This window comes from Ailuropoda melanoleuca, chromosome 15 (assembly GCF_002007445.2).
Source record: "Ailuropoda melanoleuca isolate Jingjing chromosome 15, ASM200744v2, whole genome shotgun sequence".
NCBI classification, from domain to species: domain Eukaryota; kingdom Metazoa; phylum Chordata; class Mammalia; order Carnivora; family Ursidae; genus Ailuropoda; species Ailuropoda melanoleuca.
In genome coordinates this window covers 15,858,601-15,876,674 of record NC_048232.1, presented here as the reverse complement: position 1 = coordinate 15,876,674, position 18,074 = coordinate 15,858,601, and the positions used below count along the sequence as shown (strand labels likewise).

General features: G+C 38.6%; 1 protein-coding gene across 1 annotated transcript; it reads left to right on the top strand.

Moving 5' to 3' along the window:
- The first annotated feature begins 4,868 nt into the window (after positions 1 to 4,868).
- HACD1 (3-hydroxyacyl-CoA dehydratase 1) lies at positions 4,869 to 16,920 on the top strand. The gene is made up of 6 exons (XM_034643998.1): positions 4,869 to 5,007; positions 5,191 to 5,209; positions 5,286 to 5,374; positions 8,354 to 8,475; positions 13,511 to 13,689; positions 16,742 to 16,920. The coding sequence occupies exons 1-6, from the start codon at positions 4,912 to 4,914 to the stop codon at positions 16,822 to 16,824; spliced, it is 588 nt and encodes a 195-aa protein (XP_034499889.1). The 5' UTR covers positions 4,869 to 4,911; the 3' UTR covers positions 16,825 to 16,920.
- Positions 16,921 to 18,074: the final 1,154 nt, after the last annotated feature.

Sequence of the window (18,074 nt, the reverse complement as noted above, 5' to 3'; positions counted from 1 at the left end):
AAAAAAAAAAAAGGCTATGCTTCAGTCCTTTTTTGCTGGGTAGCCTCAGAGGAGTTACTTAAACTCTCTGACCCAGAGTTTTCTTATCTGTAAATTGGAACAACACAGCTCCTTTGCTAGATTATTACAAAGACTAAAAAGATCATGGATATGAAGCGATCAGCATGGTGATTGACACCAAGAGGGAAACTATTTAAGATATTTTCAGAGTATGCATAGTGTGAGTTATTAGAGTACCAAACCCAAGGTTCAGGCATATACATTTCCCAACATGTTAATAACAGACATGTATTTTATCCCTGAGGAGGGTAAATCCATTGTATGGATCTTGTTTATTCAGCTTGTTTTATCCATTCATCTGTTGATGGACATTTTGGTTCTCCCCAGTTTTTGGCTATGACAAAACTATGAGTATTCAGGTACAAGTCTTTGGACATATGCTTTCATTTTTCTCGGGTGAGTATCTTTGAGTGGAATGGCTGGGTCATATGGTAGTCGCATTCTTGATTTCTTAAGAAACTGCCCAAACTTTTCCAGAGTGATTGTACCATTTTCCATCCCCATGGGCAACAAATGAGAGCTGCTGCTCACCCTCCCGGCACTTGGTCTGGTCAGTCGTTGTAATTTTAGATGTCCTAGTAGGTGTGTTGTGTTATATTGATTTTATTTTGCATTTTCCTAGTGACTCATGACACTGAACATCTTTCCATGCATTTACTTACCAGTCATGTATCTTTTTTGGAATAGCGTCTGTTCAAATATTTTGCCTTTTTTTTTTTAAAAAAAAAAGGTTATTTGATTTTTCTGTTACTGAGTTCTGAGAGTGTTTTTATATCGTATGGATATAGGTCTTTATCAGACACGTGATTTGTAAATATTTTCTCCTAGTTGTGGCTTGGTTTTTTATTTTCTTCACAGTGTCTCTCAAAGAGCAGAAGGTCTTACTCTTAATGAAATCCAGTTTGTCTGTTTTTTTTTTTTCACGAACCTTTCAGCTTACCTCCATTGGCATGAGTGTCGATGTGCAGTACTTTGAAACACATATTGGTTGCCAAATAAAGTTTCCATAAATAAAAGTTTCAATGTAGTCTAGAAAAGGAAGTTTAGAGGTGTCAATGAACAATATATGAAAGTATGGATGGTATGAAGGTCAAAGACCATCTCTGGGACCAGCATCCGCACGGTTACTTTATCAGATGTGTCAAGAAGAAATGATAACATTAGCATATCACCATTTTTCAGTAACTGCTGAAATAAAGGCTCTGGACAACGATCAGCAGTGAGTGCTAACATCACAAACAAAAGGGTCGACCAGACATTGTGTGCTTTTCAGGGAAGTACACAACATGACTTAGGAATTAGCCTCGAATGTGAATCTGTCTGATCAAGTGCATGGAACTGTCAACTTAATAGGAAATACAGGGGACAGAAGAACGTAATAAATGAGATGTGGGTATCTGATTAGCAAAACCCAGACTGAGGGTAACTTCGCAGGACAAACCACTCAATGTCCTCGACAGACAAATTTCCTGAGAGGGAGTCAAGGAGAGATGAATAGATGGAGGGAGGGAGGGCAAACCTATAGATTAAGGGCTGTGAAAAGACATAGCAACTAATCACAACATATGGGCTTTATTTCAAGCATGATTTTTAAAAATAATGAGACAATTGAAAAAAGTTATATCCTGACTCTATGTTTTGTGATCTAAGATTTTTTACATGGGATGGTGATATTACGGTAATATTTATTAAAAGCCATCCCCTTATTATGAAGCAAACTATAGAATGTATGAGATTTCCTTCAAAATAATGAGGGGAAGGGATGGTGAGGAAAGAAGTGAATAGAGGTTTGGATGATACGGGATTGTCCATAAGATGATAATGCTTGAAGCTGGGCAGTGGGCTCATGGGGGTTCCTTATACCATTCTCTGTATCATTTTGTGTGTGTGTGTGAAGTTGTTCATAATTAATATCTAAAAAATGTTGGAACAAAAAAAGAAGAGACCAGTGTAGATAACCAGGTTCCTTATGGAGCAGGTTGTCTCCAGGAAACCTCAGGAGGAAAAGAAGCACCAGAGACAGCACAAGAAAGGACTCCTCCTTCGATAAGATTTTTCAGGGTCATCATAGTGTAGTGACATGGCAAGAAGGCCCTGTGTTTAGTGAGTGATGGCACATACCTCCTGTTACAGCACTGTTTTGTTTCCTCCACTTAACTAATTTAATAGTTCCTTGAGGCAAGGACTAGGTCTAAAATTTTCTGATTTCCCAACATGTAGCACACTCGCTGGCTTAGCAATAAATGTTGAACGTGAAGATGAGTGAATAAAGGAATGAATTAAGCTGAAAAGCAAGCAATCTTTTACATATATAAGCACATGCTTATGTATTTTCCAGAGAGTACTTTCTCAAGGACTGAGCATATCTATCTGGGGTCATATTTGGGTCATCAGTCGCTCTGGCCAATTTTTTAAAAACAGAACCCTTTAGAAAAGAATCCCCAGTTGCAGAAGCTGTACTTGCTTTTGCATTTTTGAAATTACAATTACTAAACCGATGAATGTAGGAAGCGTCAAGTTTGTTAAATGTAGGGCCACTACGGAGACTTATCATCCCGCTGTGATGGTGGGTTTAGAAAGTGAGCGCTCATTAGTTCAGATTAGCTCCTGGCCACATTGACTGAAAAATAGAGGAAAAGTTAGGATAGGTGGCTCCCTGGTCCTTTCTGACTCCACCCAGAGTGTTAATTTCTTTTATTTCCAACAAGTTAGTAATTGGTATGAGCCTGAAACCATACTAGGTGGTACAATACTGCCACCTATGGAACAACAGTAAAATTGGTGACCATGTTATAATATGTGGATTTTTATATCTTGCTATTTAAAAATGTAGAAAAGTACTCTGTCGAATGAATGAATAAATAAAATCTTTAAAAAAAAAGTTGCCATCTAAATGAATCCTTTGATGAATTCTTTGGTAGGTTAATAATTAGCTCTCAAAATGATCTTTTGTAAAAATCTGGTTTCGATTTTCCTTAAAAAAAGAAACAAGTGTATGAAAATGTGAATTTAAATATCTTAATATGCTTTTTTCTTATTGTTAGTATAAGGATTTAGAATTGAAGATGTGAAATCAAAGCATTTTAAACCTGGAAGGCATCTAAAACATCACCCAGTTTAGCCTAGCACGGAATTCAGCATTGGCCCTCATATGGGATGAAGCCAACAGTTGAATCCAGTAAAGCCATGGTATCGTGGAGACAGAATAGCACTGGGGGTTGGGAGACCTCAAGGGGTCTATTTCTACCTGGACTGTTTGACTTTAAGACTTAGGGTAAGTCATTTGATGTCTCTGCATGGTGACTGTCTCATCTATAATAGTTAGTGGCCCTCAAACCTTTTTGATAGCACACTACTATTAGTTAAAATATTTGAGCATAATTCTCTCTCTAACTTTTAAAATTTACTTGTAGTTCAAATATACAAGATCCTATGATTAACTACTATCCCAAGGCACAGTATATTCCTAGAGCCAGACCAGTAGCATCACGGTTCAAGAGCATAGGCTCTGAGCTCAGTGTTGGGTTTATATCCCAGCTGCCTGGCTCTGTGACCTCTTCTGCCTGGTTCCTCACCAGTGAAATAGGATCACAGCAGTCCCTACCTCACAGGGAATGTGTGTGCGTGAGATATTAGTATGTTAAATAGGCGTTTAGAACACTGAACGTGTTCTGAAAGTATACGTGTTATTATCAGTGTTGTTGGTATCGTTAACATTTCCATCTTTGGAAGGTCTTGCTGATAATTTCAGATTTTACCTGACTTCTTGTGACACCTCTTAGGAACATCCCTGCTTTCCCCTCAGTGTGTGCTGAGGAGGAGTGGAAGCGCCCAGAGCAGAAGCTACCAGCCGCCATTTTTTTCTGTTGACCTTGTTGAGTGTGTTCATTGTATTCAACCAGTAGTTCCCTTGTGGGGAATCGTTAAGCCATTTGTCCATTTTATGAGTGTTCTTTAGTTAAAAAGTTAAAACCTTGTAACAGTGTTATCATTCCTAAACCCATGTAACTAGACGCTTTGGAGACCACCGAATTAAAAAAGCCTGGAGTAGCTACTCATTTCCGTGGGTGCGTTACTCAAGATTTTAAAAAGTTATATATGGCATAACTCTTTAAAACTTACAAGTGCTCTTGTAATTGTGAAAGAAACTGGGGAAAAATGAACTCTCATTAGTGTCTGTAGCAGACTGAGTGTAGGTGAGAAAGCCAGTCTCCACAACCGTAACTTGTGTGTGAAGTGCAGGTAATTCACAGCACAGATCCTCTCTGTCATGTAGAAATGGAAGTTGAAAAGGGAAGGCATATGAATTTTGTCCTTTTTGTAAGATAAGCTCTTTGAAAGCAGGCCCATATCTGACCTGGAAGATGTAGGCCTTCTGTGGCACAACAATTGTTATTATTTAGTGCAGGTTCTAAAAAAATAAATTGTTATGAAAGATTTTTACTTATACTTACATGTAAATATATATTTGTGTAAGTACATACATACTTACAGCTTTTTACCTTAAGAAATATCTATGTAATTATGAAATGCTTTATAATAACCTCATTTGGGTACATAATTTCTTCAGTCTTGTCCACTTAAACCAAACCTGAAGTGGACGTTGTTTGACATTTGATTCTAGTTGATCTCCAGTATGTCCTACTCATCCCCTTGAAGAGTCAATGTAAAAACAATGCCATTTCTTCCTGTGGGTTTTGTTAAATAGAATAATGAACTGAGAACATAATAAAACAAGATATTACTATATAAATTATGCCATTTCTTTTCAGGAAGATCATTGGTATTCATTTTGATAGAACTTTATAAAATACTTTTATTTCTTCCAGGTGGTTGGTTCTAGCTATTGCCATGGTACGTTTTTATATGGAAAAAGGAACACACAAAGGTTTATACAAAAGTATTCAGAAGACACTTAAATTTTTCCAGACATTTGCCTTGCTCGAGGTAAGTTTTCAATGATGCTGTTTTCCTATTGTTGGGGTATTTATTTGAAAAATTATTTGTTGAACAAAATCAGTCTTATTTTGCTGATGACATATCATCTATGGATTTGTAGAAAACCAGTGTGCACAGGGATTTATTTTATGTTGCATGCTATTGACTTGTGATTTTTTTATTTGCTTACAGATAGTCCACTGTTTAATTGGTGAGTTTCTGATTTAATTTTTATTGTCAGTATAAATTCCCTTTAGGGCAATGGTTGACTTGTTTTTCTCTTTAAGGAATTGTACCTACTTCTGTGATTGTGGCTGGGGTCCAAGTGAGTTCAAGAATCTTTATGGTGTGGCTCATTACTCACAGTATAAAACCAGTAAGTGACACTAACACGTTCTCCTCATGATCCTGCAGGAAAGCTTTTTTTATTACTAGGAATCTAAAATACTAACATTGCTATAATTCAGGAAGCAGAACCACTAGACAAAAAAAGGGCTGGGTTTGCATTTACGTGTGATTGTACATTGACTTCGTGCATTAGTAGAATGATCTTGTTTATATCCATAATCTATTCTCCTCTGTTGTTTCCCAGTTTTTAAAAAATTAATATTCATATTCTGTCAAATAGTTAACTGAAAATTTTCTATTGATGTGTAGTCTTTTTGATTAGGTATTGAAGTCGCCAGTATAAACGGTGTATTTTTCCTCATTCACCATGGAGTGTTGTAGCAACAGGCATAAAAAGCAAATATAGTTCTGTAGATCTGAGCAAATGGGGAAGACTAAATGAGAAGTTGGAAGGGCTGAGGAACTCAGGAGAAATTAGCATATTATTTGTTGAGGCATGACAGGAGACAGACCTGAATCTAATTAATGGCTTAAACCCTTCTAGACAGACAAACACCATGCTCACTATGTCAAGACACTGGGCCTTTTAAACCTATGACAGAAACATTTCCCAGATGGGCCCTTCTGACCTTCTGACAGCCTCCGGCGTCTCCTGTCTACTTGAGGACAGATCTCTGGCCTCCTTTCCATTCCTGAGATTCCTTTCTTGTCCCTCGTCTGCTTGAAATGATACCTTAACTCCCTTCCCTTGCCTGCAAGACTTACTGGCCCCCATCTGTGCAGGGACAGATCACTGCCCTTCTGCTCTCTCACCACTCTGCACGTTAGCCTCTCCAGACCACCGTCTTTCACTCGACTCCCTCGGTCCACCTGGCCCCTCACCAGTGACTGCCGTGCACTTAGCAGTGAGCGCATGCTGCGCAGAGAGCCACACTTTGTATTCAGATCGCCGTGTTGTTTAAAAGCAGGAGTCCACCATAAACAGAATAAAAGAAAGACTATTCCAGATAGTGAATGAGTATAACAGCTGGGCCGGGACTACAAAGTGTGAAGACTGAGGAAGTATGAAGACAAAAGACAGCACGGCCAGCATCAACTGCGGAAAAGAAGTGAGAGAAAATCTAATGGGTTGCTAGCCCCCAAGAGGAAAAAAAGACCCATCTGCTCTTTTTTATCCTCCAAAGGATCTCTGTCTTAGTCTTACTATTTAGTTTTCTCCAACAATAGTTTCCCCCTGGCGCCTTTCCACCCCTCTTTAATTAATTCAACCAACATTTATTGAGTGCCTTCTATACACGTGAGACGTGCTCATGTCTGGCTTTACATAAGTGGATAGGCCAGTTCCAGCCATATGCGTTCTGGTTGTTGGGAAGCGGGGGGCAGTCATACAGATGTTGAATCATTCAGCAAATACTAATCGCACACTTGCTCTATGCCTGAGACTATGCTGTGGATCTGGCAGTTAATAATACAATTATAGTTCCTGCCTTAACGGATCCTGTAATTGGGAGAGACGGTAAACTCGTACTTGCACAAATACAGTTGACCTTGAGCAACACACATTTGAACTGCACGTGTTCACTCATACACAGATTTTTTCTTTTTTTTCCCTTTTATAGATTTTTTCTGATACGTACAGTACTATAAGTGTATTTTCTCTTATGATTTTGTTAATGACATTTTCTTTTCTCTAGCTTGCTTTATTGTTAGAATACAATATATAATACATATAACATACAAAATATGTGTTAATCAGCTGTTTATAGGTTATCAGTAGGGTTTCTGGTCAATGGTGTAGAGTATTAGTTGTTAAGTTTTGGAAGAGTCAAAACTTATATGCAGGTTTTTTGACTACATGGCAGGGGTTGGTGCCGCTAACCCGCACATTGTTCAGGGGTCAACTGTAATTGTTTCATTATGTTAGTGTTAGTGCTTTGAAATAAGAGAGGAGTATGTATCACAATGTACCTGGGGACTTAGCCTGACCTAGGGAGGGAAGGCAAGCTTCCCTGAGGAAGGAATGTATAAGGAGAGCACTGATGGATACACGAGAGTCAGGCAGACAGACTCTCCTACAAATGGGCAAGTGTTATAAAACAGACATGAACAAGGAAAGTGAACAAATAACTGCTCGGGGCGAAAGGAGGGGTTTGGGAAAAGCTTTCCAGGGGGCGTGATGCTTTGGCCAGATCTTAAAGGGTGAAGAAGGGTTTTCCATGGGAATGAATAAGGGAGTAAGTATAAATAGCATTCTAATTGGAGTAGCATGTGTTAAGATGTAAACGTTCAGAGCATGTTCTGGAAATAATACTAAGTTGGTGTCACCAGAGAGAGAGCTGGTAGTGGGAGGTTGAGAGATTGCAGATGAAGTTGGGGAGATTCCTGAGCTCAGATTGTAGAGAACCTTGAATATGATCCTTCTCTCCTGTTAAGCAATGGGGAGCCAAAGAAGCTTTTAAGTCACAACATCACTGCTTCCAAATGTGTTTTTGTTTGTTTTGTGTGTAAGAGAAGACTTCCATCCGTGGAGAGAATAAAGAGTGGTGAGGCTGTTTGACAGACTGTTACAGTAGCCTGGATGGAGACGGTGAGGCCCTGAATTCAATGGTGGTCCCAGGACAAAAGACGAGTGGACTGATGCAGTAGATAGTCCTCCCATAGGATGGGTACCATCAGAGGACCCCCAGAAAGTCGGAGCGTCAGATTGTTCTCACATTGGTTTTGAGGGGGTGATGCTGTCCCAGGATGGTTAAGTTAGCAGCCGGAGCGAAGGCCAGAGAGAGAAACCAGTAGAAATGTGACCATTCCTGTGCTTAGGACATTTTTGTATTTTTGTGTGTTGTCATGAATTATGTAACGGTGACGGCGTTACGCTTTCTCTCTTGCCTCTGTCTACCCCTGACATTCCACTATAATCAAAGACACATAGTAAGTAACTGAGATATCTTCGTGGAGAAAAATGTTCAAGGTTAAAAACCACACTGTGGATTTCTCTGTGATTCTGCAGATCCAGAATGAGGAGAGCGTGGTGCTTTTTCTGGTCGCGTGGACTGTGACAGAGATCACTCGCTATTCCTTCTACACATTCAGTCTTCTCGACCACTTGCCATACTTCATTAAATGGGCCAGGTGGCGATGTCTTGCCATTTAGTTTCTCACTGGTGCATGTGTGTTTTGTGTGCTGAGCTAACACCAGAGACGGAAAATTTGTGGCTTAGCCCCACGATGCCAGGATGCTGTTTTTTTTGGCTATTAGCAGTGCTATAACTTGAATTCTAAAGGCTTAATTTAATGATCAGAGAAAAATCACATTAATATATATTTTGAGTAAAATCAATGCCAGACAAGTTACATCAGTATCTTTATATAACCTGAACTGGTCATTCATTTTTCTTTGAAAGCAAAACATAAAATTTTTTTTTGAATTATACTAATTAAATTCTGTGCCAAAAATATGGCATTTTTTTCTGAATGTTTTAAATTATTTTAAAAATCTAGTATCCACAATTTTTAGTATCTTATATATACAATATCAGTTTCTTTGGTGTTTTAAGTAGCAGAGACAGACATTTTTATTTTTATTTATTTTTTAATATTTTTTTAAAGATTTTTTATTTATTTATGTGACAGAGAGACAGCCAGTGAGAGAGGGAACACAGCAGGGGAGTGGGAGAGGAAGAAGCAGGCTCCCAGCGGAAGAGCCCGATGTGGGACTTGATCCCGGAACGCCAAGATCATGCCCTGAGCCGAAGGCAGACGCTTAACGNCTGCGCTACCCAGGCGCCCCCAGAGACAGACATTTTTAAAAGTCACACTTAAGCTGTATTTTTGGAATGTGGACAAAATTCANCAGGGGAGTGGGAGAGGAAGAAGCAGGCTCCCAGCGGAAGAGCCCGATGTGGGACTCGATCCCGGAACGCCAAGATCATGCCCTGAGCCGAAGGCAGACACTTAATAACTGCGCTACCCAGGCGCCCCCAGAGACAGACATTTTTAAAAGTCACACTTAAGCTGTATTTTTGGAATGTGGACAAAATTCATATTTTAAGGGTTCTAAATATATCTATCCTTTTTAAAAAGAATGATATTTATTTATTTGACACAGAGAGAGAGAGCACAAGTAGGGGGAGCGNGAGCAGCAGGGAGAGGGAGAAGCAGGCTACCTGCCGAGCGGGGAGCCCAATGTGGGACTGGATCCCAGGACCCTGGGATTATGACCCGAGCCGAAGGCAGATGCTTCACAGAACACCCAGGTGCCCCGAAATATATATCAGTCCTAAAGCAACAATTTTTAAAGTGAAAGATGTTCTGTTGTTTTTTTTTTTAAGTTTGAATTCTTTGAGCAGCTGATATTTTACAAAGTCACTATGAAAACAAGACTGCAATTTGAAGAACAGATCACAGGCCAGCGTAGATTTGTTCCTTTTGTTCCCTGTGTCGTACTTAGAGTGACAACAATAATAACACAAGTTGTGTACTGACTGCATGCCTGAGAAGCAGGGTTGAACACAAGAAAAACTCTGTCCTTGCAAGACATAGGAGACCAAAAAAATAAAACAACTAACAGATATGTGAGATGCCAGGTCGTGGGAAGTGCAAGGAGACAGTTGGGGGAGAATAGCTGTATCCCCTACATGTCTGTCCCCTATCTGTCTCTTCCACATAGGTAAGGTAAAAGCGTTTGACGATATTTTCATTTTTAAAAATTTTTTGTTCAACTATAGAAGTAATACGTTTTCATTGTAAGAAAATCCCAAAAGTACAGAAGTATATATACTCAACATGGCAAGTTTTTATTTACACTCCTCCCTGACCACTCCCTTTCCCCTGGAGGGAGAAAGTTTGGGGTTTACCCATCCACACTTTTTCATATTAAGGAAAATGTGAACACACAAACATGAGTTTCTAAAAACATAAATAGAATGACATTACATTTGCTTTTTGTTTGTATCTTGGAGTTTTTTTTTTTTTAAATCAGAACAGGAATATTTAGATCTAGTTGTAACTTTTAATGCTGCCCGGTATTCCATAGTATGGCTGACCAGTTGTCTGTTGCCTGGATCTAGATCATTCCCAGGTTGCCAATATTATAAATCCTCTTTTGAGGTATTATGAACAATGCTATGTCCATATTTCTATTTTTTTTTTAAGATTTTATTTATTTATTCAGCAGAGATAGAGACAGCAGCGAGAGAGGGAACACAAGCAGGGGGAGTGGGAGAGGAAGAAGCAGGCTCATAGCGGAGGAGCCTGATGTGGGGCTCGATCCCATAACGCCGGGATCATGCCCTGAGCTGAAGGCAGGCGCCTAACCGCTGTGCCACCCAGGCGCCCCACCATATTTCTATTTTTTAAAACTGATATTTATATTAAGACATTCCTAATTTGTTTGAAGGTAACATACAACCAGTGTCAGATTTGTTTTCGGTCACCGTATATTAAAAGCCTAATGCTTTTTCTTAAGTAATTACTCCTTTTTCATAACTCATATATTATACATGTTCAAATATAATGAACTCTGTAATATATAAAAAGTCCAAAGTGAAGGGAAAAAAGACCTTTTGAATTGTTTGCAATCCCCATCCATAAGGATAATCACTGTTAATTACATATGTACTCTCAGACTTTTTTATATGCTCTCGCTCCTTTTTAGACATTATTTTGTGGCTTACCATTTTGTTTATTGAAATGCTTTACAATTCTAATTTGAGCTTAAACCTATTGTCTCTCGTAAGAAGGCTGCGCTCCCATTTCTAGATGTTAGGTTGGTTTTATTTTTATTGTAACTGAACACTTTTTCACTTTGAGCAATTGGGCCTTTCACACGGTTGGCCGTTTGGAGTGTCGCTGGACTAATCCTAGAAACCGTCTCCGTGCATCTTGAGTCTTGCATGACCTCAGTCTTCTGGACCTCCAGCACCTTTGAAAATACTAATTCATGATACAGTCTCTTCATTTACTGTATTTGTAAAATTTCTTTGCAAAAAACACTGGTCTTTAATGTTTTGTCTACCTTTCGGAATGCATTTTGCATGTCTTGAATTGCTGGAAAAGTTCAAAACATGTTTAAATTTGCTGTTTAGAAATCCTTTGTCAGTTGCATTAATGTTAAACCAAGTACTATAAGATCTTCCAACTTTGAAATGTACATGTTAGCATAATACATGTCAGTTAATCATAATCATGAGTAATTATATTTCACGTTAAAAATCTTAAGAGATCCCAATCATCCATACATATTTGCCAACCTCATTAAAAACCCTAAAATAATGTTTGTATTTATGTTCAGATGTTGAAGTTGTCATTCTCAAATAAAACTTCATGGTAGGAATGGCTTCTTATTTATAAATAGCTGGCCTACTGTGACAGTTTGAATATACTTTAATTCTACTTCATTTTAGCAGCGTTCCCAGAAAAGTCCACTGAATAGGCACTTACATGTTGTTATGTTCTATGTTAATTTCCACTTTAATTTCCAAAAATGCATTCCCTTCAAAAAATTTTTAGGTAACAATTAAAATCTTTAATGAGGAATTCTTTTTCTGAATAGGTAGTTAAATTTCTCACGCTGCCATCCAAACTAACAGAGTTGGGGGCATGAAATATTTTTAAAGTGCAAAGAAAGTAAATTATATAATTTGTTCTCATTGCATTAAAAATAATCTTTAAAGCTGAAGGCTTTAAAAACTAGTTTACTCAAGGAGTGGTATGCTTTTTTCTGTTGAAGAACAGTGCTTCCAGAAAAATCACTGGAGAGTCACATAATGTTTAAAAGCTATGTAAATAAGTTTGAATGTTTTACTTGGGAAGGGATTATAAAATATCAGTTATATGATTTTGAAACTGAGTTAGGAAATTAAGATGGGAAAAGAGTGATTTAAATAATGTACAAATAACTACACAAGACTAGTAAGAAAGCAGATGATATACCTATGACAAGGAGGGGATAAACAGGGACAGTAAAAGGATCATCGGTCTTTCCTTTTACCACTGAATCTATTTTGGCAAATAGTTCTGTTCCCCCTCCATCTCTTACCTGTATATATCCTTGACATACAATAATAAGGTGATTTTTAAGTTGTCTCCAAATTTCTGCCAAACTGATAAATTTAACATGTCTTTACAAATATTGCCAACAAAATGATAAAACAAAATACAGATTAATTTGATTTCTGTCTTTTTCCACCAACATTTTAACCTTTCTTTTCTGTGGTAACTGCCTTGGAGAAAAATGATTTTCTTTAATGGAGAAGTGTTGTTGCCCTGGCTCCTTGAAGCTCTTCCTGCTGGAGGCCCACAGAGACTTGTAGAACCTGGCCCTCAGCATAGGCATGAGTAATGGCTGGCCACTGTGCGTTAGAGACCTTGCCACAGCCCAAATGAACAAACTGTCATTTTGGGTTTTGAATAGAACTTTCTCAGCTGTTTTAAGCAAACTGTTCCTTTAATGTGGGAATTTTGGAAACATCTTTAATGTTTTGTTATGAGAGCAGTTTTGGATAATATTTTCATTAGTGGTTACTGATACTTTAGTATTATTTATATATTAAATATACTAAATATATATATTTAGTGGTATTATTTCAGTTTTCTGAAATAATAATTAATTCTCTTTTAATTAGTAGCCACAGGGGTTTCCAAATGCCTCCAAGAACCACTTTGGTAATTTCGAGATTTAGATATAAAATTAGGATCCTAATGGGTCTTTTAAAGCACAACACCTGATCAATAAATGACTAGCTGGAGGGAAAAAAACCCACTCAGTTTTGATTCCAACTGTCAAAGAAGTTACCTTCACAATACCTTATGATACTTACAGGTACTTCACAATACAGTATTTACAACACTTACATCCCGTACAATACAAAAGTACATACATACACATTGTTAACACATATACCTCTATTTCAGTTCTGTAAAGTAAATTGACTTCTTCTTTTGTTAAGATCTTGCCATCTAAAATGGAAGCTGCTATGAGAAAAAAGGAGGATAATTAAATTTATAAGCAAATGATTAAAGTAGAAAAAAATTAGCCTCCTTCTGTGAGGGGCGCCATAAATATGAGTATTTTTTAAGTTTCAGGACGGTAGTAGCAAAAGAACGATGATGTCAAATCCAATCATTATTATAGAAAAATAATTCTCTGGGGTCTTTCTTTCTCCAGATACAATTTTTTTATCATCTTATATCCCGTCGGAGTTGTCGGTGAGCTGCTTACGATATATGCCGCCTTACCGTATGTGAAGAAGACGGGAATGTTTTCGATAAGACTTCCTAATAAATACAATGTCTCTTTTGATTACTACTATTTTCTTCTTATAACCATGGCCTCATATATACCATGTAAGTATATGGTCATTAGTACTTTGAGCGTATGCTGCAAACGTTTCTGTAAAGTATCATGATTCCGCTAGTTTAATAAGCAAGGAGACATGATGGCTTACAAACACCAAAACCTCTGTTCAACCCCACGTGTATTCGTAATTTTAAATAATGCAAGAGTGAGTTAGTCAAAAAGGACTCTCCTAGTTATAAGGAAAAAGGTAAGTAAATTCATACACAAATGATTGCCTTCTCAGAACCATTTAAGAGAAGCTGAATGACCTTTTTTTTTTTTTAAAAGAAAAGATAGAGCACACATCAAGTGAACCATTTGCCAGCATTCAGAATTATGTATCTGAAGATAAACATTTTGTCCAAGAAAATGTCCGGTCACTTCTGTCTAATCCTTGAGCATACACTTGGGAAAGTTATTTAGCAGTACTTCTTAGTCTGGTGGGGGTCACTCTAATTCTAGAAAATACTGAAGCTGCTTTTCTTAAAACATTTTGAATAATTCAGCCTCTTCACTAATTTCTCATCACCTTTCAGTAGTTGCCGTGAATTGGTGAAGCTTTACTCCACTCCAATAGTGGTAGGTTTTCAGGTCAAATATTTACAGTCAGTAGCAGGGAATGTGGATGTAAAGCAAGGCTGTTCTTTACCATTCTCGATAAAATTAGAGACTCTGGTGTCAGCGAGGGAACAAAGGAAATACAAAAAGTTCACAGCATCTAAAATCTGCATCGACGTGCTATTTACATAAAATGTAAAAAAAAATTTTCATGAAATATTTTATGTAAACGGGGGCGCATAAACTTGCTAGTCCCTTGAGGCCTCCAACTTTTAAGCTTTTTCAAAATCAAAATTTAACCGCATGCTCAGGCTGTTGCCCTTTCCCTCATCTCCTGTCATGTCAGCCTGACTCTCACCAGATTGTCCCCCATGGGCGGGTCAGGAGGGCCGGGGGGTGGTCACCTGCAGCCCTGGGTCGCACCCTCTGCTCCCCTCCCCCAGCTTCTGTTGAGTGGTGCCATATCTGGAGCGGAACCAGAGCTTGCTTCCGTTCACATCAGAGTTACAGGTTTGGGTATCGGGCTCCCCTCTTCCCTATGACTACGGAGGCATCTCCACGGACACCCAGGGCCCAGCAGGTCACGGCTTGAAAGCATCAAGCCAGTGACTGTTGGCTGCGTGTGTTCAGGTGTCCTGGGAGGTGTAGACTCTGGCCTGAGTCAGCGGCAGCTTCTCAGTTCACCCTGAGGACCGTCTTGGGAGGGTCCCACTTGCTGGAGCAGCGGTCCGCCAGCGAGATGTTTTCTACTTAATTATTAATATTAGCAGTCACACAACTAGTTGTATTTTGTTTATTAAATTATTTGTTAGTTAAAAGGATTAACAGTACTCTGAGTACTTCACTCAAAAGAAGTGCTAGTAGTTTTCATTTTTCAAATGACATCACAAAGTAGAGGGCATCTCAAGGAGGACATTACAGACATCGCTTAAAAATCACCCAGCTAGTAAATAAGGCTAGTGTTTGAACTCAAGCCCATACTTCTACACTACTCAGAATGTTCTAGATGTATTGCCAACAAACGGTCAGTTAGCGTTAAGTATATTTTACCTGAGTATGTTTAGGCCCTTTGGTGTGATATGATGATTACATTGATCAAGATGGGTAGTAGTACCCAAATCCCCCCCAAAAAACAAAACAAAACACAAACTCTGTTGTGCATTTTTGCTCCATTTGGGCTAAATTCTAAAAATAGTACACCAAAGTTGCCTAAGCAAGATATTCAGAGGGTTTTGTGGTTTTTTGTTTTTGTTTTTTGGTTTTCTTTTTTCTTTTTTTTTTTGGTCATTAGGTTAATTGGTTTTAATCCTTCCGTTCGTCTTTCTCAGAACTATTTTTACATTTGTATTGTTTATAGCTGATGTTGATTTGTTCATCCACTAGCACTGACACTGCAAAGCACCATAATTTAAGCAAATTCGAGAGGGGCTCCCGCTCTGGGCCCTGTTTTAGAGGGCCCAGTTCTGGCCCTCCGCTGATCCTGATTACTCCTCCACACACGCCCTCCCCTCCCGTCTAGACCACATTCTAGAAACCCAGGACCGTGGAATTTGCTACCCACATGGCACCAAGAGTGCATCTAGGGACTGCGCAGGTAGACGTCTTCCCCATTCTGTTCTCCTGAGGGGTAAACCATGTGACCAGTACACACATCTCCGAGATCAAGGGTTAGCTGAGGGGCAGCTGTTTGTGAAGGGAATGGATGAAGCTGGCTTGTGTGGGCTTAGATACCCACATGTGTTCATGAGACCCCTCACGGTGCAGGAAAGTCGATGGACTGGAGAGAAGCGGGCCAGGCGGGGCAGCTTTCCTTGTGCTGGAACATTCTCGCACCGAGTTCCGGGTCGTTATGAAGACCTATTTATCAAGATACTTAACATTGCTAAAGAATCCCCAGCATTGCAGGCATACCCCAGAGACAATGCAGCTTCAGTTCCGACCACTAAAGCTAATAGTGCACTCAAGTGAGTCAAACACATGTTTTTTGGTTTTCCAGTGCATATAAAAGTTATGTTTACATTATATTGTGGTCTGTTAAGTGTGCAATAGCATCCACGTGCACACCTTAATTAAAAAATCCTTTATTGCTAATAAATGCTCACCATCAGCCAAGCTTTCAGCAAGTCATTACCACTGATCACAGATCCCCATGACAAGTACCATACTAATAACGCAAAAGGTTGCAGTATCATGAGAATTGCCAAAACGTGACACGGAGACACGAAGTGAGCACCTGCTGTTGGAGAAACGGTGCCAGGAGACTTGCTCGAGGCAGAGGTACCACAAACCTTCAATTTGTAAAAACCGCCAGCAAAAAACCGCTGTTCCAGGCAAGCCTGGAAACCGGGGTGTGCCGGCCTCCGGTCTGTCAGTGTGTGTGTGTGTGTGGGGGGAGCGCAGGGGCCGCAGATGCTGTGCTTGTCCTCAGAGTGTCTACGTGTGAGAGGTTTCAAGTATAAATAAAGTCAACAGCATCCTCCTTTGTTTTCTTTTTTCCATTAGTGTTCCCACAACTCTATTTTCATATGTTACGCCAGAGAAGAAAGGTGCTCCACGGAGAGGTGATTGTAGAAAAGGATGATTAAACTATGCCCGTGAACAAGGTGCTTTTTCCAGAGTAACCAGGATTACTTGAGTCCAAGTTTTAATAACAAGAATAAACAACTTTTTGAAATACTACAGATTGTATGATTTCTTAGAATATAACCTGAGATGTGGTATTTGCCACTATTTGTCTTCACATTTTCTATAAAAACTATGCAAGTATTTATTACCAACTCCTGGGTGGGTGATGGTCATTAAGGAAATAATTGGGTGTATTACCTGGGGGGGAAAAACCTTTTTTTTTTTAAATTTTACTAAGTTTTTGTTTTTGCAGCATGTGCTCCAAGGTTTTTAAGTCAATATTTACAAATTAGTTTAATGATTTAACATTATGATACTTGCCAGTGGTATTTATGTGATATTTATAAATGAAAGTAAATGCAGAATTTTAATAACGTGTTAATAATGTATTGGTATTTCCTGAACCCGAGCACTGTTTCTTACAAGTTATAAGGCAGTGTTTTTGATTAATAACCATTTTGGGAAGCATGGACGTAATTTGCTTTGATAGGACTTTTGATGGAGATAAAGTAGCTGTGTAACAAAAATATTCTAGTAGATGTCACAATTGGAAAATATTCTTTGAATATATGTCTAGGCTGTTAAAATTACATATACCACTAAGCAACTTTATTTTTATTTGAATTAACCTTCAAGGACAACCTTTTCAACTGTAGGGATTTTAAGGGTTTAGAAAGAATGTAAGTGTACACTTTGCCTCACTTGTGAAAAAAGAATAACATTGGGTCTGATCATAATGCTATAGTCAGAACTCGCTGAGAAAGGCTTCTCCGTACCTGGGATCATCTACTAAAAGTTATGTTAGGATAATCCCCTTGTGGGACTTAGGTAATGAAAAGTTTTTGGGGTATGACCTGCCAGACTCATTTTATTCTGAATTCCATTGAATTTCAAGCAAGAAGTCTTATAATAAAGCTCCTGTCCATGTGTTTAGTAGATAGACTGAAGATACTTTAATACTGCTTTAATTCTTAAGTAGGCCCTTTAAATATTTTCCCCCTTACAGTAAGTTATGCTGCTTTGCTGACCCAGTTTAGAGAGAATATTAGATGTGTGACTTTAAAAGAAAAGGATTTTCTTTTTTCTTTCTTTTTTTTTTTTTTTCCTGCTAGAGATACGGAGGTGGAATTTTGGCTTTCCATGTTCTGTACTGTTTGTGCTTGCCATCAACATGTAACATTACACTTTTCCAAACTGTTTTGCGTACCCC

Bases quoted from the DNA above. Each gene is read 5' to 3' on its own strand.
- HACD1 (XM_034643998.1), top strand. From the start codon at position 4,912: ATGGTACGTTTTTATATGGAAAAAGGAACACACAAAGGTTTATACAAA. The intron at 8,476-13,510 runs GTGGCGATGTCT...TTCTTTCTCCAG, and splicing joins TACTTCATTAAATGGGCCAG to ATACAATTTTTTTATCATCT. The intron at 13,690-16,741 runs GTAAGTATATGG...TTTTTCCATTAG, and splicing joins CATGGCCTCATATATACCAT to TGTTCCCACAACTCTATTTT.